Raw genomic sequence first — 27,234 nt, 5'->3', positions numbered from 1 at the left:
TGCAAATTTTAGCTTATAAGTGCAGAACTAGCAGATTTTAGACACAATTTTTCTATGAACTCCTTAACCTTCACCATAGTTTCCTAAATGTCTAGCTCGATGCTGGGCTTTCAAAAACTAATCAACACTTAAACTAGACTTGATTATTACTTAATAGTTAAAGAAGGCCCTCATTTTTACTTGGATCTGCAAGGATACTATCCTCTTAAATTGATAAAAAGCTATTCTAGAGCTCCGTTTTCTTATGATGAGAGCAGAAAAGAACAGAGTTTCCTGAAATATTTTTGATGTAATAATTTTAATAGAATATCTGCTTGATTTAGGTAATATAAATTTTATGGTTTTGTTGTACTTGAAATTATTTTTCTAAGAAAATTTATTGGTACAAATATTTGTACATATTTATAGGGTACATGTGATATTTTGTTACATGCATAGAGTGTGTAATGATCAATTCAGGGTACTTCAGGTATCCATCACTTCGAGTATTTATCATTTCTATGTGTTGAAAACGTTTCAAGTCCTAATTTCTAGCTATTTTGAACTATACATTGTTCTTAACTATAGACACTCTACTTTGCTACTGAATATTAGATCTTATTCCTTCTATCTAACCGTATATTTGTACCCATTAACCGATCTCTTTTCATGTCCTTTCACCACTTGACACACACATACCCTTCTCAGCCTCTGGTATCATTCAACTCTCTGTTTCTGTAAGATAAACTATTCCAGATCCCATATATGAATGAGGATAGATATTGTCTTTCTGTGCCTGGCTCCTTTCACTTAACATGATGAAATCCAGTTCCATCCAAATAGCTGCAAATGGCAGGATTTTATTATTTCTTTATGGCCACGTATTATTCTATTGTGCACATTTACCATATTTTCTTTCTTCATCATCTGTTGATGATCGCTTAGGTTGATTCTATATCTTTGCTACTTGAGCAGTGCTGCAACAAACATGGGGGTAAATGTAGCCTTTTGACATACTAATTTATTTTCCTTTGAATAAAAACCCAGTAGTGGGATTGCAAGACCTTATGGTAGTTCTACTTTTAGTTTTTCGAAAAATCTCCATACTATTTTCCATAACGGCTGTACTAATTTACATTCCTACTAACCGTGTATGAGCTCCCTTTTCTCTACATCCTTGCAAGCATGAATGACTTTCTAACAATAACTTATACACTTTTTTGTCTTTCTAATAATTACTCATAAAATGTTTACTTAGGGAAACTGGAAGAGTGTAGATATTTTCACTGTACATAAAAACAATATTCAGTCTATTTTTTCTACAAATAAAACTTTCATTGGATTAAGACCCTCAATTCCTATTCCAAAAAGTTAAAATGGAATATGTTATTCACCACGGGGAACCCTTGTCAAGTAGTTAAATAGTAAGGTTTGGGCACTTTAATAAGAGCTGGATATATCATCAAACATTTCAGAAGGAAATAATCAATTTGCCAAGCAATTTTGCTAGGAGCTAGTAAAAAGTCAGTATAAAGTATCAGTTCATAATTCTCTAAGAGATTTCAAAGACAGAGAAGACAAATCTGATTTAAACTGAGATAGAATTTTCTTAATAAATACAAATACTTAATAAAAACTTAGTCATTTAATTCATATATATAGAGAAGTTAACTTAAAGATTTAAGGTATGAATGGTTTCCTGTTATGCACCCTAAATACTCCAAGACCCAGTGACAAAGTTTCTGTTAGATGCCAATAATTCTAGCATGTTTTTCTCTTTTTCCATTTTAACTGCCTGTTTTCTGCCTATCTCATTCTGCTGTTACATACAGTGAGAAGGATTTCAGTAGAAGCATTAAAGCACAATATATCTTTGAATAGGTTGACACTCTTCTTTTCATTCTAAAAATAAAAAAAGACTAGGGTTTTTGACTAATAATAATAACTATGCGTACATAATTTTCATATTTTGATTGACTGAGTCTGCCAGAAATGAGGTGAATATTGGAAGTAATCTCTTAGAAGTAAGAAATTAAAAGTTCATGCAACCAGAACCATCTTTTGCCAACACACCAAAAGACATGAAGCAAAAATTTCAATTTCAAGTTATCACAAAATTCAGAGTCGTTTAAAAACAAGATAACATTATAATAGCACACAAAGATCAAATGTTCTAAAATATTTTATAAAGTTCCTTCCTTTTACTCAAAAAAATTCACATTTAAGAAACACATGGCAACATGACAAGAAGTATTAAGCTGTTAAGTTTGAACTGAAGATAGGTACAAACTTTTTTAATTTTTAATTTTTTTAACTTTTTTTTTTAGATTTGGGGGTACATAAGCAGGTTTGCTATAGAAATAAACTCATGTCACAGGGGTCTGTTGTACAGATTATTTCATCACCCAGGTACTAAGCCTAGTACCCAATAGCTATTTTTTCTGATCCTCTTTTAATTAGAGAAAGAGGAAATAAACCTTTGACTCTGCATACTCTGATCACAGTGAATTGTTAATCATGTTACTTTAAACATTTTCTTTCATTCAAATTGTAGTTTGTTTGCTCCATTCAGTTTAAAAACAATTCTGGGATTTGCTTCTAGAAAAAAATGAAGTAACTTATATCTTCAACAATAACAATGAAAAACTCTGGGCTAAAATATATATTAGAACACCCAGTCAGAACATCAGAACTTGAAATACAACTTGGTGATGAGTTCGCTGTCATTTGGGAGTTCGGGGATTTTGTTATTTTTGTTTGTTTGCTTTACTTTCTGTAAAATCTGGCCCGAGGGCTAAAGCAGCTCAGCATGTGTAACTGACAATGAGTACAGACAGAAAAAGCCCTAAGAGCCTGCTGTGTCTGGTCAGAGGCCCAGGAAAATAAGTAGGGGAGTCATAAAACAGGTTTTGTCCTCCCTGCTTCAGATGAGTGACAACAAAGAAGCAGGGCCCACCCCTGTCTCTACAGAGCTGTAGCAAATTTGTTACCTCTCCACACCTTACACCTTACACCAAGTAAATGTCAGCAATTAAGGTGTGCGCCTTCCCTTCTCCACACTAGCTGTACGACAGATCCTGCAGGAGGGAGCCCTGGGTACTCTCCTACCCTAAACCAAGAGAGCCCAGAAAGGATCAGTGCCACTTGCTCTCTGCAGCAGCCCCCATGCTGCTCCTGAGAGTGGCTCGCTATTGACTTACCCTGGCATGTGTTAGGCAACTGCCAGCAGAGAGACAAAACCCCTTTCTCTCCCCAGAGACACTGTTCCTGTAGACATTGCAGGAATAATCCTGGTAACTGTGGGGAGACAAAGCCCTGACTCACCACCCATAGAAACAGCAAATGAGAGTTTTGTGAACCAAAGAGGGAAAAGGGACCTCTGGTTTTGGTACTACAAGTAAGAAGCTTAGAATTCACCACTCCATTCTAACAAGTAGAAAGTTAAAAAAAAAATGAAAAAAAATAAAAAAATAAAAATAAAACAATTCTTCTTAGATTTGTCAGAGAGGAAGTTCACAGAGAAAACCACTGTCCCCAAAACTGTAGAGACAGACAAGTAAATAGAGAAAAACACAATTTATTGGAGCAGAAACCTCTACAGGAACAAGTGCCAAGGTTGGAAACCCCGAGCTGTATGACAAAACACCATGTTCCTCTTTCCAGAGCCTACCCTTAAAAGAAACTATTCTGTAACACAACCTAACTGCTGGAGTTTTCTCAGAGCCTAACTGACATAGGAGAAAGGAAATATCCAATTCCAGCCCCCTTTATTCATCATATTTTTGTTTTTTTGAGACGGAGTCTCGCTCTCTCACCCAGGCTGCAGTGCAGTGGCGTGATCTCAGCTCACTGCAAGCTCCGCCTTCCGGGTTCACGCCATTCTCCTGCCTCAGCCTCCCGAGTAGCTGGGACTACAGGCACCCGCCACCACGCCTGGCAAATTTTTTGTATTTTTAGTAGAGACAGGGTTTCACTGTGTTAGCCAGGATAGTCTTGATCTCCTGACCTCGTGATCCACCCATCTCGGCCTCCCATAGTGCTGGGATTACAGGCGTGAGCTACCAGGCCTCATCCTATTTTAAGAGGGGAAAAATCTACAAAGAACTGATGAAGTTCACAGTCCAAGGATACATGTTCATGAAACAACTAAGATTTAATCATAAGACTATAGAATACTTCTCCTCCCCCTGCATCTTAACAATACACCAGCAAAGGCCTACTTACTGAAGTTCTTTTTATACAGTACATCATGTCAGTATTTCAACAAGCTATTACAAGGCCTACTAAAAGGTAAAATAAATAAATAACAACAAAAAAACCACACAAATACACACACACACACACACACACACACACACAGTTTGAATAGACTGAAGAAGCATTAGAAACAGAGTTTCATATGACAGGAATATTGGAATTATCTGAACATGATATTTTTTAAAACTACAATTAATATGTTAAGGGCATTACTGGAAAAAGTAGACAACTTGCAATAATAGATGATTAATATAAGCAGAGAGATTGAAATTCTAAGAAAGAATTTTTAAAATGCTACAAAGCAATATTACTGTATCAAAAATAAAGAATGTCTTTGATGGGCTTATTCGTAAACTAGACATGGGTGAAAGAAGAATCTTGGTGCTTGAGGATGTATCAATAGAAACCTCCAAAACCAAAAATCAAAGAGAAAAAAAGATGGAAAAGAAATCCCCAAACAGAACAAAATATCCAAGAAATTCAGAGCAAATACAAAAGCTGTAACAAACACATAATAGCGGTAATGGGAGGAGAAGAAAGAAATAGAAGCAATATATGAAGAAATAATGACTGAGAATTTCCCCCAAATTAACGCTGACACAAAATCATAGATCCAGGAATCGCAGAAAACATCAAGCAAGATAAATGTAAAAAAAAAATATCCTACATGTAGGCATATCATATTCAAATTTCAAACAATCTGAGATAAAGAAAAAAATTCTAGAGAAAGCCAGAGTGGAGGGAGAAACACCTTACCTATAGAGAAGCAAAGATAAGAATCACATGTGACTTCTCCTTAGGAACCATGTAAACAAGAAGAGAGTGGAGCAAAATATTTAAAGTGTCAAGAGGGAAAAAAGCACCATTAATTCTAGAATTACAGAATTCCAGGTTGCTATATTGCGGAAAATTATCCTTCAAAAATTAAGGAGAAATAAATACTTTTAAGACAAAAGAAAAAAATTGAGGTAATATGTTGCCAGTAGACCTGCTTTGCAAGAAATGTTATTTGGAGACAAGGAAAATAATATGTCAGAAGCTTGTATGAATAAAAATAAAGGAAGAGCATCAGAAATGAATAAAAAAAAGTAAAATAAAAAATTATTTTTCTTGTTCTCAATTTACCTCACAGATAAGTTTGTTCAAAATAATAATAGCAACAATGTGTGTATATGTGCATGTATATATGCTTATGTATAAGCAAGTGAATGACAGCAGTGATACAAGAGCTACAAGGGAGGAATTAGAAATATTTTGCTATTATAAGGTATTTGCTCTGCCTATGAAGTAATATGTATCATCTGAGTCCGGAGTTGGTTAGCGGTAAACATATATTGCAAACATTAGGGCAACAACTAAAACAAGTTAAAAGAAGTATATTTAATATGTTAAGAAAGGAGAGCAAAAGGAAATAATATAAAATGTTCAATTATAACCACAAAATGCAGAAAAAGAAAGACAGAAATAGAAATAAAGAGTAAGGGCAACAAATAGAAAACTAACAAATATGGTAAATGTTAATTCAGTTATTTTAATGATCACAATATCAATGATCTAAATATACCAATTAAAAGGCAGAATGTGAGAGAGTAGATCAAAAACAAGCCTCAATTATATGTTTTCTGAAAGAAACCCATTTTAAATATAATGATTCATGTAGATTAAAAGTAAAGGGATGGAGAAAGTTATACCATGATAATTTTTATAAGTAGGAGTAGTTATGTTAATTTCAAGCACAGAAGACTTCAGAGCAAGAAAATGTATCAAGAATAAAGAGGAGCATTACATGATAAACAGGTCAATAACCCATGAAGGCATGATGATCCTTAGGGCATCAAAGTATGTCAGGCAAAACTGATAGAATTGGGAGGAGAAACAGATGAATCAACTATTATAGTTCAAGACTTTAACACTCCTGTGTTGGAAATTTACAGATCCACTGAGCATACAATCAGTAAGGACATAGTTCAATCCAACAGTACTATCAATCAACTGAATAAAATTGACATCAATAGGCCACTTCATTCAACAACTAATAATTAAGAATAAGAAAAAAAAAAGTCCACACTCAAATAACACTTCATAGACAGAGCAAGTACCTTATAATAACAAAAATTCCTAATTCCTCCCTTCTAGCCCTTGTATCACTGCTGTCATTTATTTTGCTTATACATAAGCATATATATGTGCATATATGCACACATATTGTTGCTGTTATTAGTATGAACAAACTGTTATTTGTGAGATAAATTGAGAACAAGAAAATTAAAATGTTTTATTTTACTTTCTGATATGGTTTGGCTGTGTACCCATCCAAATCTCATCTTGAACTGTGGCTTCCATAATTTCCACGTGTCATGGGAGGGACCCGGTGGGAGGTAACCGAATCATGGAGGCGAATCTTTTCTGTGTTGTTCTCATGATAGCGAATAAGTCTCACAAGATCTGATGGTTTTATAAAGAGAGTTCCCTTGCACACTCCCTCTTGCCTGCCACCATATAAGACATGACTTGGCTCCTCATTCTCCTTCTGCCATGATTGTCAGGCCTCCCCAGCCATATGGAATTATGAGTCAATTAAACCTCTTTCCTTTATAAATTACCCAGTCTCACGTATGTCTTTACTAGCAGTGTGAGAACAGACTAATACACCTTCATTTATTCATTTCTGATGCTCCTCCTTTATTTTTGTTGATCTAAATATCTGATTTATATTTTTTCCTTGTCTCTGAATGAAGTTGTTGAATGAAGATTACACATTTTTTTCAAACTTAAATGGAACATTCACCAAGACAGACTACATTTTGGGCCATAAAACACACCTTAAAAATTTAAAAAGAATATAAATCATACAACATCTGTTCTGAGGTAATAATGGAATTAAACTAGCAATCAATAACAGAAAGATAGGTGTAAAAATCACAAATTATTGGAGATTAAACAACACATTTCTAAATAACACATGAGTCAAAGAAGATATTTCAAGAGAAATTTAAACATATTTTAACTAAATGAAAATTATAATATAACATCAATATTTATGGGATGCAGCAACAGCATGCTCACAGGAAAATTTATAGCACTGAATTCATATGTTAGAAAAGAAGAGAAATCTAAAATCAATTATGTAAACTTTCACCTTGGGAAACTAGAAAATGGAAGACCAAATTAAATTCAAAGTAAACAGAAGAAAAGAAATTATAAAAATTAGAGGAGAAATAAATTAAATTGAAAATAAGAAATCAATACAAAATACCACAAAATCAAAAGCTATTCCTTTAAAATATCAATAAAATCAATAAACCTTTAGCCAGGCTAAGGAAATAAAAAGGAAGAGACAAATTACTAAAACCAGAAATGAAAGAGGACATATTACTGTAGATCATGGACATTAAAAAGATAATAAGGAATATTATGAACAAGTCTATGCCCACAAATTTGATTACCTAGATGAAATAAACTAATTTCTTGAAAGACACAATCTGACAAAAGTCACACAGGAAGAAATTGACAATCTGAATAGGCCTATATTTATTTAAAATTAGATCAACAATTAATAACCTTCCAAAACTGAAAGTACCAGGCGAAGATAGGTTCGTTGGTGAATTCTAAAAATTCATCAGTTAATTCTACCATTTAAAGAATAAATTAGACCGATTATCTACAATCTGCCCTTCCAATGACAGAAGTCATGGGAATATTTTCTAACTCAATCTATGGAACTGGAACAATGCTGGCCCCATAGAATAAGTTAGAAAATATTCCCATTGTATTAATACTAAAATAAGACAATTAAAAAAAAAACTATAGACAGAGGCTGTCATTAGCATAGATGCCAAAACCCTCCACAAAATGTTAGCAAATAGAATCCAATCATGTGAGAAAAGAGTTATGTACTATGCTCAAGTGGAATTTATCCCAGGTATACAAAGCTGGTTCGAAATTCAATAATCAATGTAATCCATCACATCAATAGGCTGAAGAAGGAAAATTACATGATCATATCAGTAGATGCAGAAAAGAATAAAACACTTGACAAAATCCAATACCCATTCATGATAAAAATATTAAGTGTACTACAAATAGAGGGGAACTTCCACAATTTGGTGATGAACCATCTACAAAAAAACCTAGAGCTTACAACATACTCAATGGTGAGAAATTCAAAACTTTCCCACTAAGATCTGGAACAAGGCAAGGATGTCTACCCTCGACTATATTTTCAACATCATACTGGCTAGTGCAACAAGACAAGAAAGACAACACCGAACTAGGTAGTGCAATAAGACAAGAAAGGAATATAAAAGGTATACAGACTGAGAAAGAAGATATACAACTGTATTTGTTCACAAACAACCTGATCGTATATATGTAGAATATCTAAATAGACAAAAGCTTGGAAAATTAAATTCACATTGAAACCACAGTCCACAGAAAGTGGGTAAAGCTATATAGTCTGATCCTAACTGGGCTGACCACTTCCTAAAATAAATAGCCACAAGAACAGAAATGCAGAAGATTTAAATAGGATCCAGAACCTCATGATGTAATAATATTCAAGATACTCGGGATAAGATTTAAAATAGACATTTATCAGAAAAATCTAAACATCTTTTAAGAAAAAAAGACAATCCCTAGATACCAAACCCAAGATTACCTAAATATCAGAATTATCAAAAAAAATTAATTTAAATATTCTAACTATAGGGAAATAAACCTCTAAATTAACCAGTGCTCCTATAAAAGCCCTAGCCTCCTGAGACTCTTCAAACATCTGAAAAATTAGACCTATAGTCATTTGCCTAATGAATTGCTCAGATCTTAAAGGATAATAAAACTTTAATTTATCTGTCAAGGCCGAATGTGTATAGTCCAGACTAGATCCCTAGTATAAACTCCCAAGAAGCTGGGGAGACTGGCTCACTATCTTCTTGGGTATTTACCTGCTAAAAAAAGATTAATTCCCAGGAGTTACAAACATTTCCAGGTTGTAAAACTGGAGATGCACAGGGTGGTCTGGCTCCTGGGGCTATTTTACTTATATATTAAAGAATTCGAGTTTTGATTAAAGACATTATGTCTTTAAGAAGAGCCTTCAGGAAGGATGGCTGCCTCCCTCCCTTTTAAGTAGAGAAAAATCATTTTTTTAACTTTCATTTATGGAGAATCTGGCTACTCATGTAGGAAAAATTGCCATTGGCTCTCATTGGGTCATAATAAGATCTAGGGTAAGGTGGAAATGACACTCTTATAAAAAAAATCTGTCAAAGATGAATATTAAAAACCAAATAACCATGGTCCAAGAAGAATGGGCAAAAACTCTTGGTATGAATGGAATCATAGATGTTCTTGCAAATTAATAAAAGCTACAAAAAATAACCAAAATAACTTAAAAGAGAGAAGAGGGAGAATGAAATAAGAGAATGAAAAAGAGAAGAATCAAAAAGAATAATAATAAACTGGTAGGCAGATATATAACTATATCAATAATTAAATGTAAATTATCTGAAAACACTAAATGATGGAGATTGCCAAATTGGATAAAAACAAATATATACTGTCCATATGAACTAAGTAGGTGCTGTCTACAAGAAACCCATATGAAACATAATACAGATAGATTAAAAATGAAAAAATAAAAAAAGATCAATGATTCAAACATGATTCAAAGAAAAGAAGGGCTATATGACTACCACAAACAGTAGATTTCAGAATAAGGAAAATTACTATCGATTAATAATATTAATAATAATAACAATTATTATTAATTATATGAATCAATGTATAAAAACAGTAATTCATTGCAATCACGTAAAGTTTGTCACAGGAATGCACGACTGGTTCAACAGCTGAAAATCATTTAATGTAATTCACAAAACATGGTTAAAAAGAAAAACCACATATTCCTATTAATAGAGGCAGAAAAAGCATTTGATAAAATTCAACATTCATTCATAATTAAAAATAACACTTCAGCAAATTAGAAATACAAAAACAATTATTCAGTTTGATAAAGTGTGTATTTACAGAAATACCTACAGTTAGCACCATTCTTGCCTTTAACCTAAGATCAGGATCAAGACAAGGGTGTCTGCTCTTACCAGTCTTATTCAACATCCTATCCCAAGTTCTAGCCAGTTCCAAAAGGCAAGAAAAAGACATAAAAACCATTCAGATTGGAAAGGAAGTAATAAAACTCTTTTTATTCACATGTAACATAATTGTTTACACAGAAAGTCTCAACAAGTCTACCAAAAATACCACTAGAGCTAGCAAGCAAGTTAAACAAGATCATAGGTTACATATCAATCTGCAAAAAGGTCAGTAGTATTTCTATCCACTAGCAATGAAAAATTTCAAACCAAAGTTTTTAAAAAATGTATAATAGCTAAAAAATTAAATATTTAAATATAAACTTAACAAAACTTGTTCAGAATCTGTATGCTAAAAAGTACAAAGTATTAAAGAAACATACCAAAGAAGTCCTAAAGAAAGAAATATACAAAACTCATGGATTGAACTCAGTAAGTTTGAAATAGTAATTTTTCTCCAATCAATATATGGATTTAACACAATCTCAATCAAAATTTATGCATGGGTTCATTGTACCTATAGAAAATTTTATTCTAATATGTGTATGGAATACCTAAAGGAACTAGTATAGCTACAACAACACTAAGAAGAGCAGATGTGGAGGACTCACAATATTCAACTCTAAGATACACTACATAGCTACAATGTCAAGGCAGTATATTTGTAAAAATATAAACATGTAGATCAATGAAATAGACAAGATATTCTAGAAACAGACCCACTCCAATATTATCACCTGATTTTTGACAAAGATGCAATGGCAATTCAATAGAGACAGGGCAGTTTTTTCAACAAATGATGTTGGGACAACTGGCATCCACTTAAAAATTATTTATCAACCTACACCTTGCACTATATTAAAAAATTAACCCAAATTTAAATTTAAAATGATATAAATGTAAAACAATAAAACTGAATATAAAACTATAAAACTCTTAGATGAAAACAAAAGAGAAAATCTTTGTGATGCTGAGTTAGGAAAGCGTTTTTATATACAATACCAAAATCATAATCTGTAAAAGAAAAAAATGATAAATTAGACTTTGTCAAAATGAAAAGTATTTTTTTCTCTGTTATGGGCACTTTAAACAAAATAAAAAGATCAGCCAGAAACTAGAAAAAGAAATTGCAAACTGCCTATCAGATAAAGGACTTGGATATAGAATATATAAAGAACTCACAAAACTGAACAATAAAAAAGAAACAATCCAATTTAAAAAAATGGGCTGAAGATTTTAACAGATACCTCATCAAAAAAGATATATGGATGGCAAATAAGCTTGTGAAAAGATGCTCAATATCATTAGTTATTACAGAAATGCAAATCACATGCACAATGAGGTACTATTACACACCTAGTAGAATGGTTTAATAAAGAGTAATGACACTACCAAGTTCTAGAAAGAATGGGAATAAATATGAACCCTTAAATACTGCTGGTGGCTATGTAAAATAGCACAGTCACACGGGAAAACACTTTGGTGGTTTCTCATAACCTTAAACATACACTTAATATATAACCCAGAAAACCCACTCTAAGTATTTATCCTAGAGAAATAGAATATTTTTTACACAAACACTTGTATTTGAATGTGTATAACAGCCCTATTTATAATTGCTCCAAACTAGAAATAATCCATATGTCCTTTAATGCATGAATGGATACATAAACTTGTTAGTACAGCCACACAATGAAATTCTATACAGCAACATAAAAAGGCAAATTCTTAATAAATGCAACAACTTGGAAGAATCTAAAATGTATTTTCCTCAATGAAGTAACCCAGTCTCAAAGGTTACAATACTGTATAATCTATTTACATAAAATTGGAAAGAAGACTAAAACATAGGAATAAAGAAAAAAATAAGGGGCACCAGAGTCAGAATACAAAGGTGACATTATGATGGAATTATTTGACAGCGTTGAAATTGTTTTGTATCCTTTCTCTGGTGATGCTTACAAGAAACTGTATTAGTATAAATACTCAGTATTGTATAACAATAATGTAGATTTTACTCCATAGGAGTAAGTTTTTAAAACATTTTAAAAAACCTCTTCTGGAGACTTTATGTGACTTACATTGGAAGAAAATTCTCAGGATTTAAGAATACAGTAAAATGTTTAATCCCATACCACTTAAAGACCGTATGCAAACCTGATGATTAAACATGAGTAAATCAAGAAGCTAGAGACATTCAAGTAGCAAGTATTAAGAAGCAAATGTACACAGGCTCTCCCATAAAGAAAAAATATATGTAAGTGTTTAAAACTCTTCACTACCACCCAGGGATGTGGGAGTGTAGAGAATACGAATATCTAAAAGAGAAAGTGAGGTGGGAGAGATACAAGAGTAACCTAGCCTCTGCTGCAAATGAAGGGTGTGGTAATTTTCCAAGTGAAATAACCTCAATATTGTCTTCAGTGCAGCTCTGTGCCTAAGCACTACTTGGAATAGAATACCAATATTCATCAATACCTCTTCAATGGCACCTGCAGAAATTCTGTGACCTGCAACATTTATTACATCATCCACTCGAGACATAACATACACATAGCCTTCTTCATCCATGTAACCAGCATCCATGGTATCATAATATCCCTGAAAACAAGAAAAAATAATATTTGATTAGCATGTACCATTAAGTAATGTAATCATTTTAAATTTGGTAAAATATACAATGTAATAGAAATGGATTTACTGTGAACATTTGCCGTTTTTCATAACTAGACTAGGAAATTACACTACTTTTTATCTGGAAACTGTACTAGAATCTCTTTGCTCCTCTAACAGCCAAGAATAAGTTGAAGTGTTTTTAGAAATGTTTAAGTGTTTGAATATAGAGTTGTAAAGTTTATGAATCCAATTTCTTTTTTTAATGGAGAATTAATAGCTCAATACTAATTCTAATATACTTTGATATTGCAAAGTAATTATTTGATACATTTCTTCTTTAATTGTATTAACTTTTAAAAGCTTTAAAGCTCCCAATGAATACTTTCCCAGTACAGCAGTAGTTTATTAAAATGGGTTAGGATTGGACTCAAGCTTCAGTGAAATTTAATAGTAAGTATGAAATTTGATTTTTAGTCACTCAAAGTAAAACATTTTTGCTGGTCTAGAAATGACAGTAGAATAAGAATAATAAGAATTAAAAGTAGAAAAAATAAATATTATTTTTCCTAATGCTTCTGAGTTATTTTGATAGCTACGTTTATGAACATGGACTTTAGTACAAATCCTGGAAAGCCACTATTGTGTTTCTTAGACTTTCTGAGACTCAATATTCTCATCTATTAAATGGGAAAATGAGTTCTGCCTTCTAAGGCTTCTGTGAAGCATGCATGAAACAGTGTGTATAAATGAAAGAGGACAGACTCTGGCACATCATGAGCTCTCAATAATTTTACTGCAATTAATATTTTTATTAATATTAGAGAGGCAACCTAGAGTAGTAGTTAAGAGTATGAACGCTCAAGCCTGATTATTTTGGTTCATCTCAGTTCCATCACTTCTCACTTATGTGAACTCACGGGAAGTTACCCAACCCTTCTGTGCTGTTATTAATTCCTCAAATAATAGGTTTGAGATCAGGTAAAAAGACAGAGTACAGAGTCACTTCACATAGTGTAGACATAAACAGGGGCTCTGAGGGAGCTTTTAGTGTTAAAGGTGATCATGTTAATACCACATGCACATATCATTTGCCATTGTCAGGCTATAATCAATCACCTCACCACCTGCACTCTGATGATTTAACTGTGGCCCATCATGCAGATAGATTGGGCTTACTGGAGTCAACTATACTGACAAATCTTCCCTGCCACACTCTATCAGGGGATGTTTAATCTTGGCTATTGAGGTCATTCAATGTTGCAATTTCTTTCTAAAGAAAGCTATTTTAATTATTTTCATTTGGTTGATTAGGTTATCTGTCCTTCACTAACAAATAATAAAGATAAAATGCTAAGTACTTCAGCAAACTTTTTCAGTGAAATTCTGCTCATTCAGAATTTTACATAGTGAAAAATGAGGACCAGGTGTCCCTGTCGGGGTTAGGCGGTGGGGGTGGGGGGTGGTAGTAGAGGGACAACAGAAAGATGATGTGAGCAGATCCTGACGTCGTTTATTAATGACGTGCTGTTATAAACATAACGCACATCACCACACCATGGAGTAACAAGTTTCACACAATGACAGAATGTGAAACAGGAAGGCGCTTTTTGTTATCCAGGACTCTGGGTCTTGGGCTTTGAGTACACTGTTTCTGTCCTGTATCTGTATTTTTAAAATGAGATTGAAAAATAAAGAGCTCAGAGAACATTCAAAAAATGGTGTCAAAAATAAAGAAATGGAAAAATACAACTTCTGGGCAAGCTGAGTGGATTTTGCTCATATAACCAGTAAGAGGTTAAAGGGTCTTAATGACATTATATAATTCTGATTTGTTGCACTCTGTCTGTTGATACAGAGGAATCCAGTAGAGGGAACAATATAGAAAGTCCAAAAAACATTTTTATGTAACAAATAATGTCCTGATACTGAGGACTATTAAATTCTAGGAAAAGCTGCTAAGAAAAACCAAGAAATTTCTATGTCTAGAGACTGACAATAAGTATAAAATTGACATATTTAGATAATTATGAGTTGGGCATTCTTATCCCTGGGACCTGGAAACTGGTCCAGATAACCTTTAAAAGTTTCTTTTTGATCTACGATTCTAGGAGCAAGTTTCTCAATTTAATAGGCAAGAATTATAGAAAAGTACATAAGAAGATAAAAAAGCATATTAAAGTTCTTACAGGAAATTTTTCAAAGTATAAATGCTTGAATGCTTCTTGATTATTCCAGAGTCCTGAAAAAGCCCCAGGTGGCAATGGTAACCTTATATAAAAACAGAGAAGTTAAAATTATGATGAAAGTGGTAATAAAGACAGGTTGATTAGAACTATTATTTTTCTAGTGTGATAGATAATTACAATTCAAATCCCACATTGAAATATAACCCCTAAATCTGCTGGACAGATCATGTCTAACAGAGGTTTATGTAGCTGACCATTGTACAGCAGAATTGTTGAAGAATGACTTCAGTCTCTGGAAAGTGCACAAACGGCACAAATATGTGGAATTCAAATAACTATTAACAATAAGCATTGTTTCAATGAAAAACATACCATCTGCAAAAAAAGAACCAAAAAACATGTCATTGAATTACTTTCTTAGAAAACTATTATTTCACCATTAAAAAGTTAATTTATTTTTTGAAGTACCAAGATATTGTCATCTTTGCCTGTCTCTTTGTGTAATAGAATATTCTAATTAAGCACCCAGTGTAGAAACCTATTTTCATAATCAATATGCCTCCCTCCGCTGGGAATTCTCTCTTACTGCTTCCTCCTCTTTTTTCTTTTCATAATCATCCAGACTTATGTGATTTCTCACTTCTATAAACACATGGAAATGCTTCAGCATAGAAAATATACAGAACTATGTATCTTTTGTTTTCAGCAAATTTCCTCCTTATACTTCTTTCATTTATAAGGTCAAACAGGTGTTATATGCATGGCAAGGGCTTAACCTCTATCTATCTACTTGTTTATCTATCTCTGTATCTATCTATGTTTACATAAATAAATGAAATTCTCATGTCTGTTCCTTGTAGGAGGTGCCTACTAACAAAGACAACCACTCCAATTGCTTTCTGAATACAGAAACCTTTTAGATACTTTAGTTTGGGATTTTCAATACTGTAAAACATAGGGGCTTTCAAAACCTACCCTCCCATATTTACACAATAAAAACATACTAAATGGAGTTGTAAATTCGTAGTTCTCATGCTGAGAAAATTGAAAATGAAGTACGGATGGCTAGTATCCACATAAGACGACATCACACACATTCCTCACAAGCAGGATTTTCGGGTCTGACAGTACAAAAGAAAGCAGTGTGGTCACATGGCCACCTCAACGTTAGAACTTCATGGCACTGAACTTTACTCTCACATTCTGTCAGGAACAAAATGCTGTTACAAGTGGAAGCAGCTGCCGATGCCTCCTTGGGCAGCCCAGCAGATATTGCCCATTTCTATAATGTCCAGCCTCCCAGCAGTGATCCTGGGGAGTTCTCCCTTAAAATTATTTTAAGACAGAGGAAATACACTATGTCAACATTTCTGGACTTCATGTAATTACATAAAATGCACATGAGGGTATTTTGTAATCTGTAAAATAATCCAAAGAAATGCTGTTGTGTTGTTGCTATTGCTGTTGTGATTATTACTGTTTGCAAAATCTGTATGAAGGCAATAGGTTGAAGCCAGTAATCCCTCCAGGTTCTCTTAACTGAGCTTATTATGTAAATGCTTGTAAATAACCATATAGATAACATCACTACATCAGTTTGTTTTAATTGTTAATATTTTACAGAAAAGTGTAAAATCATTGATTTTTAAGCATTGAAATAGAATATGACTATAAAAAATACTAAAACTCAATTTAGCAGCATTTTCAGGATGCTGAAGGTGAAAAAGTGAAGAGGACCTTAGGACGAAAGTGTCAAATCACATGCCAATATGGGCAAAGAGAGATAACATTAGTGAGTGAAGCAAACTGTGTGTAAAATAAATGATAATAAACCTGATGAAGATGCATTCTGCTTGCATATTAAATAAGAGACAATTTTCAGTTGCTCCCAAGAAATATATAATGATATATAGGGTTTTTCTGTATTTCATGGTGCCATTTTTGACATATACATGGGTATTGGAAATTATTGCTCTACTATATAAAGAAAAAGAAGAGGTATCTGTGATAATCAATGGCAGCTGACATTTATGATGGATTGAGGGCAATACAGAGTGGTGGAGTCTGAAGCAAATTACAGTGTATATGTCAGGTACAATGGGAACAGCTGTTTCTTAGTTCCACCTGATTGCTGATATACAGGAGTGCTGATCCAAATATCTGAACATATAATATTGCCCATGATGAGAGCTATGCATATAAAAAAATACATATTAAACAGGCATTTTTTCCCATTTTATCTACCCCAAATCAAACATTTTGGTCCACCAGCATCCACACATTATCTGCTCACAGCAGAGACTCCTAACTGTTTGCAATCATAACCTAAATGAGTTAGTATTTAGTGCTTTTTACAACAGCTGAGTGTCCTGGTAGCCTAGCACGTACCTAATCCAGAGTGTATAGATAGGACCAAGAGCATTGCATTTTACAGAAAGATTATTACTAGAGAGAAAGATAAAATCTCATACTTTCCAGAAGTAAATTATGTTTGCAACTTCTATTTTTAAAAGATGTCCTGCTAACCTGTATTTCCTCTTGCTTCCAGAGAAAAAATACAGTGCTAGCAATTTGTAATAGATGGTGTATATTCTTATAATTAATTGATGCCTACAGGATGAAAGCATAGGTAGCCATCTCCCAGAAAAAAACTAAGCTTTAAGGACACGGGCTTCCAGAGCTGTTGCACAAAACTTTAAATATCTGCACAAAGTTCCTGAAGAACAAGGACAATACACATTTTTATACCATCTCTCATTCTTACAAGAAAGGTCTGAGTAAGTTTATATATACCTGTAGACCCTGGGAATTAAGAATAACACAACATGGGGTGCATGAACACTGAAGACTCTTTTGAACCCCCTGAAATTTAACATAAAACTTGTCTGTATGTTTCCCAGGAGAATGTCTTTGGCTTTCATCTAATTATTGGAAGGTTGGTAACAATCACCAAACATTAAAACCTCTGTTCAATGAAAAGCCCAACCTAAAATGTACTTCAGTGGTAAAAATAGGTCACCCTGATCATATCGAAAAGTACCTTTAATCTTAATTAAGAAGAGAAAATCTCAGCCCTTCACTTTCTCTCTGGAATTAAAGCCACCCTTATAGAGGGACATCATATGTCTAGCTGGTTCCCTTTGGATTACAGAGGTGATTGCTGTTAAATATGACACATGGTGCTGGGAAATGGCAGTGAAGAGAATAAGAAAAAGAGTGAGAAGTGGGGGGAGAAGTAAAAGAGATAAAATGAGAAGAATGAGGTCCCAGAATAGTGAAAGGATAAAAGCAGGTGATGGTATCATTCAAATCATCCTGTAGAGGCATCTAACAAAGAATTCAATATATGCAATATGTGGCAGACATTTTGTACAAAAGAAAATATAAGAAAGGAGTAAGCTCAAAGAATTTGACATGCAGAAAGTGATCTACGATTTCGATCTTGAAGAATAGGTTTACGAAGCTGAGAAAGGAATAAGAAGGAAAGACACTTCGTGCTGTGTGACCAACGTACCTAAACCCTTCCTTCCTTTCATGTGTTTCTTCATTTCATTCATTCTTTCCATTCAGTCAGTTAATCAGCAAATAGATACTGATTTCTTAAAATATGTAAGGTATAGCAATAAGGGCTTAAAAATGAAGTGAATAATGAGTGCACAAGTATAAATGGTCTGCTCAATCTAATCAACACTTTGTGTGTGTGTGTGTGTGTCTGTGTAAATAGTCCTCAACATTATGAATAGGTGTGATGGTTAATTCTATGCATCAATTTAGCTTGGCCAGGGTACCCAGATATTTGGTCAAGCATTCTAGGTGTTTCTGTGAAGGTATTTTTAAGATGAAATTAACATTTAAGTCAGTAGATTTAGAGTAAATCAGATTATCCTCCATAATGTGAATGGTCCTCATCCAGTCAGTTGAAGGCCTTAATAGAAAAGAAAGTCTGACCTCCCAGTAGGAAGAGGGAATTCTGCCTTCAGACTCAAACTACAACTTTTCCTGGGTCTTCAGCCTGCTGGCCTGGCCTGCAAATTTTATATTTGCTAACCTTCACAACTGCATGAGCTAATTCCTTAAAACAAATATTTCTCCCTCTCTATAGATATGTGTGTATGTATATATATATGTGTGTGTGTGTGTGTACATCCTATTGGTTCTATTTCTTCGGAGAACCCTGACTAGTGCAATAGGACATGTTAAAGCCAAGTTACCAAAGGTGTTTTAAAAACAAAAGATGTAATTGGATCTTTGTTCTAGGAAGAGTGCTAAAGCTGCTGTGATGAATTGGATAACGAGAAGCCACAGTAAGAGGGTGAAAATTGAATGTGATGGTTGAAGAAAAGAGAAAAATCAAAGCTGACTTTGAAAGTTTATATAGAAAGTTTCTATTCTAGATGGAAACAGAAAGTTTCTATTCTAGCTCAATAGTGATGCCAACACAAAGAGTGCAATGTAGTAAAAGCAGTATTTTCAGGAGAAGTGGCATTTTGGGATTTGTAGAAGTAGAGAGGTGACAGACAATTTGTTTAGATACTGAGTTTTAGCAACCTGTGGCATTATAAATGGAGCTATCAAGTAATATGTCAATAAATACATGTCTGAAATCAGAAGAGAGATGAGCCTGGGTGGATACATGGATATGCTCACCATGTGTAGCTAGGTAATTACAGAAATCTTAGAAATTGGTGAGATGATTCGTGGAGAGAGTATAAAAGAGGAAAAATAGTTCTACAGCTAAATATCAGTGTTAAAGAAATATCAAAAAAAAAAAAAAAACTCCACCGAGAAAAAAAAAAGAAAGAAATCAGTGATATTATGAGAACCAGGGGAAAGTAGTATCTAAGAAGCCACTAGAATACAGTTTTAATAATGACTAGTATTAAACAAGGTTAAATGAAGTGTAAATTTGGTTTGAAAGAAGATGCAACAGTGATCATGGAACTTAGTAATTAAGATGTTTTGAGTTTTCTCATGACTGTCATTTCAACGGAGTGGGGAAAGCAACAGCTGGAGTGATAAAGAAATAGGAAGTAAGTAGGGACAGTAAGGTTAGACTGTACTTTTTAAAATTTGTGGGCGATTGGAAGGAGATGTGTATGTCAGTGGCTTAATGCACAAAGGCAGGTTGATTTAGTATGAGAAAGATTTGAGTGGAAGTAGCCAGTGGAGAGAGAGGATGGAGATTTGAACAGTAGAGAAGAAAACACCAGAGGGATTATTCAATTGCCTTGTTTATTTATTCATTTATTTATGTGTTAACATAAACATTCATTTTCTTCCCTTGATCAATATTTGTTAGGTGTTTGGTATTCCTCATGCACTGTGCTACACATTAATGATACAAGGATATAAATTATGATCACAGACACATGGAGATCCTAGCACTTTGTGAACTACAAGAAAAAGAAATTTAGTATTTTTAGAATACTGATAGGGAAGATAGTGAATGATATCTACTCCATTAAGTTTATGAAATGACATCAAATGCAACCATTCAAGTGTTCATCAGGTGAACTTTACAGAAGGTAGTTAAACTCTGCCTTGCCAGTAGTGCTTGGAAGATAAGTTTTTATCCCCATCCAAGTTGTGGACCTGCTGGAAATAGCATGTGTGTTTGTCCCAAGTTATTTTTGAGATACTCTCAGAAAACTACTTCATCATTCACAAGTCTAACTGAGAATCAGGCTGAAAAGCAAGATATGAAATTGCAATTGGTAATTGATAGGATAAAATAAGTGCATGCTTTCCGCTCCTCACTAACAAGATGTGGTATCTTAAAAAGTTCAGATGTGGTAATTTGAATATTGAGAAAAATCTCTAAAGAAAGACTCATAAAGGAAGACACACAATATTCCTAAAGAAAAGGGGAAAAGAAAAAAGGATTCAGAATTGGAATCATTTGTTTTTAATAGACACACACATACAGAAACACACACATACACACACACACACACAAAGTAGTTCCCCTTTATCTACATGGAATATGTTCCAAGACTCTCAGTGGGTGCCTGAAACCATGGTAGTACTGAACCCTACATATAATAAGGTTTTTCCTATACATACATAGCTATGATAACGTTTAATTTATAAATTAGGCACAGTAAGAGATGAACAGCAACAACTAATAACAAAATAGAACACTTAGAACAATATGCCAGCATCACTACTATTGTGCTTTAGGGCCATTGTTAAGTAAAATAAAGGTTGGTTGCACACAAGCACTGTAACACCTAGACAGCAGATCTGATAACCAAGATGGCTACTAAGTGACTAACCAGCAGTAGCGTAGAAAACATGGATGCACTGGACAAAGGGCTGACTCACATCCTGGCAAGACTAAGCAGGACAGTACAAGAATTCATCACCTATTCAGAATGGTGATTTAAAACATGTGAATTATTTATTTCTGAAATCTTCCATTTAATAACTTTGGACTGTGGTCGACCACAGGTAACTGAAACTGCACGAAGTGAAACTATGGATAATAGGGACTGCTGCATGTGCATACACACACAGGCACATATATATATATAAATATGCATATATGCACATTTACATATATATATGTAAACATGTGATAAGAAAATGTGATCAATGAAAGAAAACATGGGGAAAGAAGCAATAAGATCCAGATAGACATTAGGTGCATATGAGCTACAGCAGATTTGTTTTTTTGCAGTATTCCAAATTAACACCTTTCTTCTTATTGCTAAGGATTATTATACATTAAGTGAAGGTCTTCATTCTGGAACAATGGGTGCACTGGAGCTCTTTTTCTAAAGTTATAGAAAAAGAATATTTTTTTCTGTAGTTATAAGAATGTAAAAGTGCATTGGATTGGCAAAGGAAGGGATGCAAAAATACTAAGAAATGAACTAGTTAATACCTATACTCATCCTTCAAATTTGAAAGCAAATGCTATCACCACATGATACCTTCCCCAACTCTGCCAAGCAGAGTGAAAGAGGGAGTTTTGGTACAACTCATCCAATTAGGAATTGAGAGTCCTCTTAGAGAACTCCCTTTCCTAAAAGACCATTCTGAAGGGGAAAGGCGAATAATTGAGGCAGCAGTGACAGCCATGTGGGAAGGGAAGCATTAGAGTGCTGAGCAATCCTTAAATAGCTAGGGCAGGACAAAGGATGTCCATCACCCTGGAAGATAACACATTCCTGGCCAATCGAAATATTACACTCCTAGATGCCTCCTATCCTAGATAAAAGATGGTCTCTTTTTCACTGCTCCATCTGGAATTTCCATAGCAATAGAAATAAATTGAAGCCTGTTCTCTAGAGGGATCTGGGTTAAATCCCAACTTTGCACTCTCAGTATTTCTTATGCAGTCCTTAGGATTTTCTCGAGATTTTCATATGAAGTTATTTTTATCTCCCCAGAAGAGATTGACCATAATTTCTTTCCCTCAGGGCAGACAAAAGACTGGGCAATAATGTGAGTTCTAGCTGTGCAACTACTAATGTTGCATATTTTGTCATGTCTAGAATGAGGAGGATAATGTCTGCCCATTGCCTAACTCATAGTGTTGTTATAAGGCTAATAAAATATCACACTCAAAACTGTATATGAGATCTAGAAAGGAACAGGATTATAATTATGCGACATGCTTAGTTATACTGAAAGGATACCCTGAATTAAAGAAAGCTTCCTTGGCTCTTTCCCAAGATGGCAACACAGTGACTGAATCATGCACGTGAAGCTGTAAATATGTGCACAGGCATCGTTAACCATATCTGAAGAATGAGAAATTGTTAGGCACTAAAGTAAAAAACACTTGGACAATTCCATACAACTCCCTTGCACCCCACCATGGCTTGCAGGACACAGGACAGGGTGAACAGGCCACACTTCCAATAGCAACAATGGATCTGGTCAGAGAAAAATGTTTGTCCATCAGAGAGAAAGAGCCAGAGACCTATGGCTTTAATAACGGTGAGCACTGTGCTAGGAAGAAAGGCAATTGCAGTTAAAATTTTCTTTCATGCCCTGCTCTCTGTTGCCTGGAAATTACTGACTCATGGTTTTATTTCTGCACTTTGGAGCTCTGGATGCAATTACACGAACACCTTCTAAAATTCTTGAGTATTTCGTATGCTTAGGAATTCAGATCCCATAACTTTCTTACTAAATTAACTGCCTGGAGTAGGTTTCCAAATCAAAAGAATTTTCTAACATTCATGTGGACATGAAGTTCTCTCTTCTACTAGAAAGATGAATTCTATAAATGTAAGTAATCTAATAAAACACTAAAATTGCAGGATTCCTTTTTATTATATCTTAAGGCCTATAGTAATTTAGGAAGTGCTAAAATGGCCAACTTCTAGTTAAGGGGTCCCCAGGAGAACAAAGCAGTGATTTCCGGAACGTCATAAAGAAGAATATAGAAAAATCTAGGTGGATCAAAAGGTTCTTTGGTTTGTGTTTACTTGTTTGTTTGTTTCCACATATTACTGTTTCCAAATATGAACCTACACAAATGAGTCTTAAGATCTATAATGTGAAATGTTATAGATGTTAAATATAAAAACATCCTACACATACTGCAGGCAGCCATTGGGATATGTGAATCCTTTTTAAGTTGATAAGTTAGAGTGGAATGGCTGCTGGCAATGTGGGTTTGAAAAGGAAATTCTTGCTCTTATAGATAAAATGAGTTTCTGAAAAAAAGTTTCAAAATCTGTTTTGTTAAAGAGAGAGCAGGAGAGAGAGAAATCTTGGTGGTAACCTTTGTTTTCTGATTATTTCTACCTTACCTTTCTAATACAAAAAGATTTATAATACATTAAAATATCTAGTTTCACTGTTAACCTAAGAGAGGAATCAAATTCTACTGTTTGTCATAACATATTACATCATCAAGTAATTTACAATGAAATCTCAGAACCCTGGATCTGTACAATAAAATTCTTTTAGGAATACAGAGGGAAAAAAATAATTGTGAATTGGTGACAATCTAAACCATAGAACGCTTTAAGGCAATAGTTGTTACTTTTAAGTATTTGAAATAACACTAATGGCTATAAGAAAAAAATTACAGTTTATGTGGGACACTGCTATATTTCATTATCTCTGAATGGATGTTGGGTAAAGCAGCCCATAATTAGAGTGACAAAACCCATGAGGAGTTTAAAACTGTGCTAGCATCAAATGCCACCTCTGAGATCTTGCAAAAGATTGTTTTATGAAATAGATGACTCACAAAGTTAGGAGGTTACATAAAAATGTGTGCTGCTAAAGTGCTTTGAAAAGCTCTCAAAAACCATTTTATTCCCTAAGCAAGCTAAACATCCACCCACAAACATGTTCAAATTATTAATTTCTTTAGCAGCCCTTCCCTTCTTTCCCTGCTGCTTTTCCCTTGAACAGGTCAAATTTGAACCAGCTCTATGTTAACACAGATTCTGGCTCAGAGAACTGTGAATACAAATGGTATGTTCAATATTTAATTTTTTCATCTTGATGGATATGTTGTTTTAAAATGGAAACTTTTAACAAAGTAATAGAGTGCTTACATGTTTACTGATAAAAGCATGAGAAGAATTACATCATAACTTGTATGCTTTCTATTAGCTTTCTGTATAGTTAAAATATCTCTAACTGAAGAAACATCCTCTTTTTAACTACTGTTTTTCATGTAATTTTCATAGAATTTAAAATATCTTCTTTACAGGAAGCAATCTTATACCAATCTCTGAATGCCAAATAATAAGAGTTTTTTTGACTTCCAATAGAAATAAATAGGAAAGCAAATCATTTTTAAAACCTGATGTTCTGTATTTATAGTAGCTCAATCTGGTGAATTCTACTACTTAAACTCTATCAATAAAGATGTAAATATCATGTTAATCAGAGGGACTAAAGCAACCTCTCAATTATTAAAATGTCACATACTGTGAACCTTCTAACTTAACTTCCATTTCTGCTTCCTCTAGCGTAACATTTTAAACTACATGTCTTGATGTAATTAAAGTAAATTTAAATATTTTGACTTTAAATGGTATCATTTTTGCTTATGAAATAAACAACAATTTAAAAAAACGTTAACAAGAAGATGGGATATTTGGCAAGTCAGGAACTTTATAAGATGATACTGTTTGACCCAGGAATTATACTTTCAGAAATCTCTTCAATACTATTGCAATTATCAGAAAAGCAGAAAAACAAGACCAAAAAATGTTTAATATAATATGATTTATAATCATAAAAATTCAAAAAATGCTAAGAAGCCTATACTGGGGATAAAAATTTTAAGAAACAGAGTAAAAATTAAACATGCTTATGAGACAAGGTTAAGGGAAAACAGCAATACACAAAAATAAATTGATTCACCATTGTAAAATGTTTGTCAAAAAGTGGAAAGTCAAATCAGAAACCGAAAATCAAATACTGTATGTTATCTTTTATAACTGAGAGCTAAATAATGGGTACACATGGACATAATGATGAAAACTAGAAACTCTGGGGACTCCAAAAGGTGTGAGGGAGGGAGGCAAGGGTTGCAAAACTACCTATTGAGTACTATGTTCCCTATTTGGGTGATGGCTTCACTAGAAGCCCAAACCCTAGGATGATGCAATATACCCATGAAACAAACCTGCAAATGTACCCCTGAATCTATACCAAAAAAATGTAGAAAGTTATGTATATTGTGAAGTTAATAATGTATTGCTGAGGTGAGAGTACAGGAACTTCATTTACTTGTTCATATTTTTTGTATGTAAGTTAAGTTTATCATCTATACATAACCTGTAAAATGAAAAAAAGTCATTTAAAAATATGCAAAATTTGTGGCTTTTGAAAATTGCATTTAAATTAGTCTTATTTTATGGGGCTTCTATGTTTAAATTACAACACAGCTGACACAGTTCTTAAGCAACACACAAGTTCTTTCCACAACCTCCTCAGTAGCAGTAACACTGCAAGGACTCCATTTTTCCTTAGTATATTCACCGGTTTTTGCCCTTTAATATAGTAGTATTGAAATTTTTGCTTACTTTACCACAATATTTCCTAAACACCGAGCCTTCAGTTTTTGCATGTTGTCATCCAAAATCATAACTACAAAGTAAAATATAAATATTTGAATAAAAATTCATAATCTTAAAGCTTAAACATTTTTCTATATTTTTATATTCAATCCAAAAAACTCTAGCTTAAGAAAGTAATCTTTTAATTCCTGTGAGACCATGAACAAATATAAACTAAAATATCTTACAAAAAAAAAAAAAGAGTACATGTATTTGATCCTAACAACATCAGAAATTTTCCTTCAGAATATCCCTTAAATGAAGACATCATATTTCAAACATGTGGTAATTTCATCTCTATGCCTATGTCCACTAAATATATCCTTGTAATCTATTAGAAGTATTAAAAATATGTTCAGGTTTTTAAAAAGTAAAGGAAATGAAGTTTTCAAACACACCAAAAAATATTATACGCAACAAAAATAAAATACTTACAAGCACCAAAAACCCCTTATTCTGATTTAAAGCTTAATATCCACTTAGGAGCTTTAAATTTGGTCAATTTAATCTTCCCAAATATTATCTCAATACTTTCTGTGCTGTCCTGATAGAATCCTAAAAGAGTTTAGGATATTAAAGCTTATAACCACATTCAGTAACCCTTGGTGCAAACTAAATATGAAGATAAGTCATCATCTTCTAGGCTTTAATAGATTATTTATGAGGCCTCATTCATCCAGGTAATTCTACCTTAAGCAGATATGAGAAAAGAAGGTTGTTGCTCTCAGAAAAAAATTAATCGTTCCCTTCTTTGTGTTCCTGGTGCACTTTGTTTTAAAATTCTATATTGACACTTAGTAGAAGTATCTGTATCTAACTAGATTGTGAGTTCATGGAGGCCATGGCTAATTTATCTTTGTTTCCCTAAATCTCACTACAGTGGCAAAATCACTATATGCCCCGGCACATTCTGTAACGCGTTCAGTTTCCCTGTCTATGAAATGGGAGAAATTTCTTTCTCATAGTGCTTACGCAAGAAGTATTTTAAAAATGTATACAAAGTGACAAGCTTGCATAAGGTACTCAATAAATGTGTTATATTAAATTAAATGTTTTTTAAAC

The 27,234-nt window shown here is 33.6% G+C and overlaps 1 protein-coding gene across 13 annotated transcripts in view; it reads right to left on the bottom strand.

Annotated features, from left to right (window-relative positions):
• The window catches only part of ACSS3 (acyl-CoA synthetase short chain family member 3), a 515,807-nt gene that overhangs the window by 69,405 nt on the left and 419,168 nt on the right, over nucleotides 1–27,234 (bottom strand). For all 13 annotated transcript variants that reach the window (XR_008650037.2, XM_063615114.1, XM_063615116.1 and 10 more), the window contains 3 exons: nucleotides 26,140–26,203; nucleotides 15,131–15,212; nucleotides 12,807–12,929 (listed from right to left, as the gene is read on the bottom strand). Coding sequence is in view for 12 of the 13 variants with exons in the window: in XM_063615114.1 (XP_063471184.1) it covers nucleotides 12,807–12,929; nucleotides 15,131–15,212; nucleotides 26,140–26,203 (269 nt within the window). In the remaining variant the exon portion in view is untranslated. The remainder of the gene's footprint in view (nucleotides 1–12,806; nucleotides 12,930–15,130; nucleotides 15,213–26,139; nucleotides 26,204–27,234) is intronic.

The sequence above is a fragment of the Symphalangus syndactylus genome, chromosome 13, assembly GCF_028878055.3.
Source record: "Symphalangus syndactylus isolate Jambi chromosome 13, NHGRI_mSymSyn1-v2.1_pri, whole genome shotgun sequence".
In the NCBI taxonomy this organism is placed as follows: domain Eukaryota; kingdom Metazoa; phylum Chordata; class Mammalia; order Primates; family Hylobatidae; genus Symphalangus; species Symphalangus syndactylus.
The sequence above is the reverse complement of the archived record's forward strand: the minus strand, read 5'-3'. Positions and strand labels throughout refer to the sequence as shown.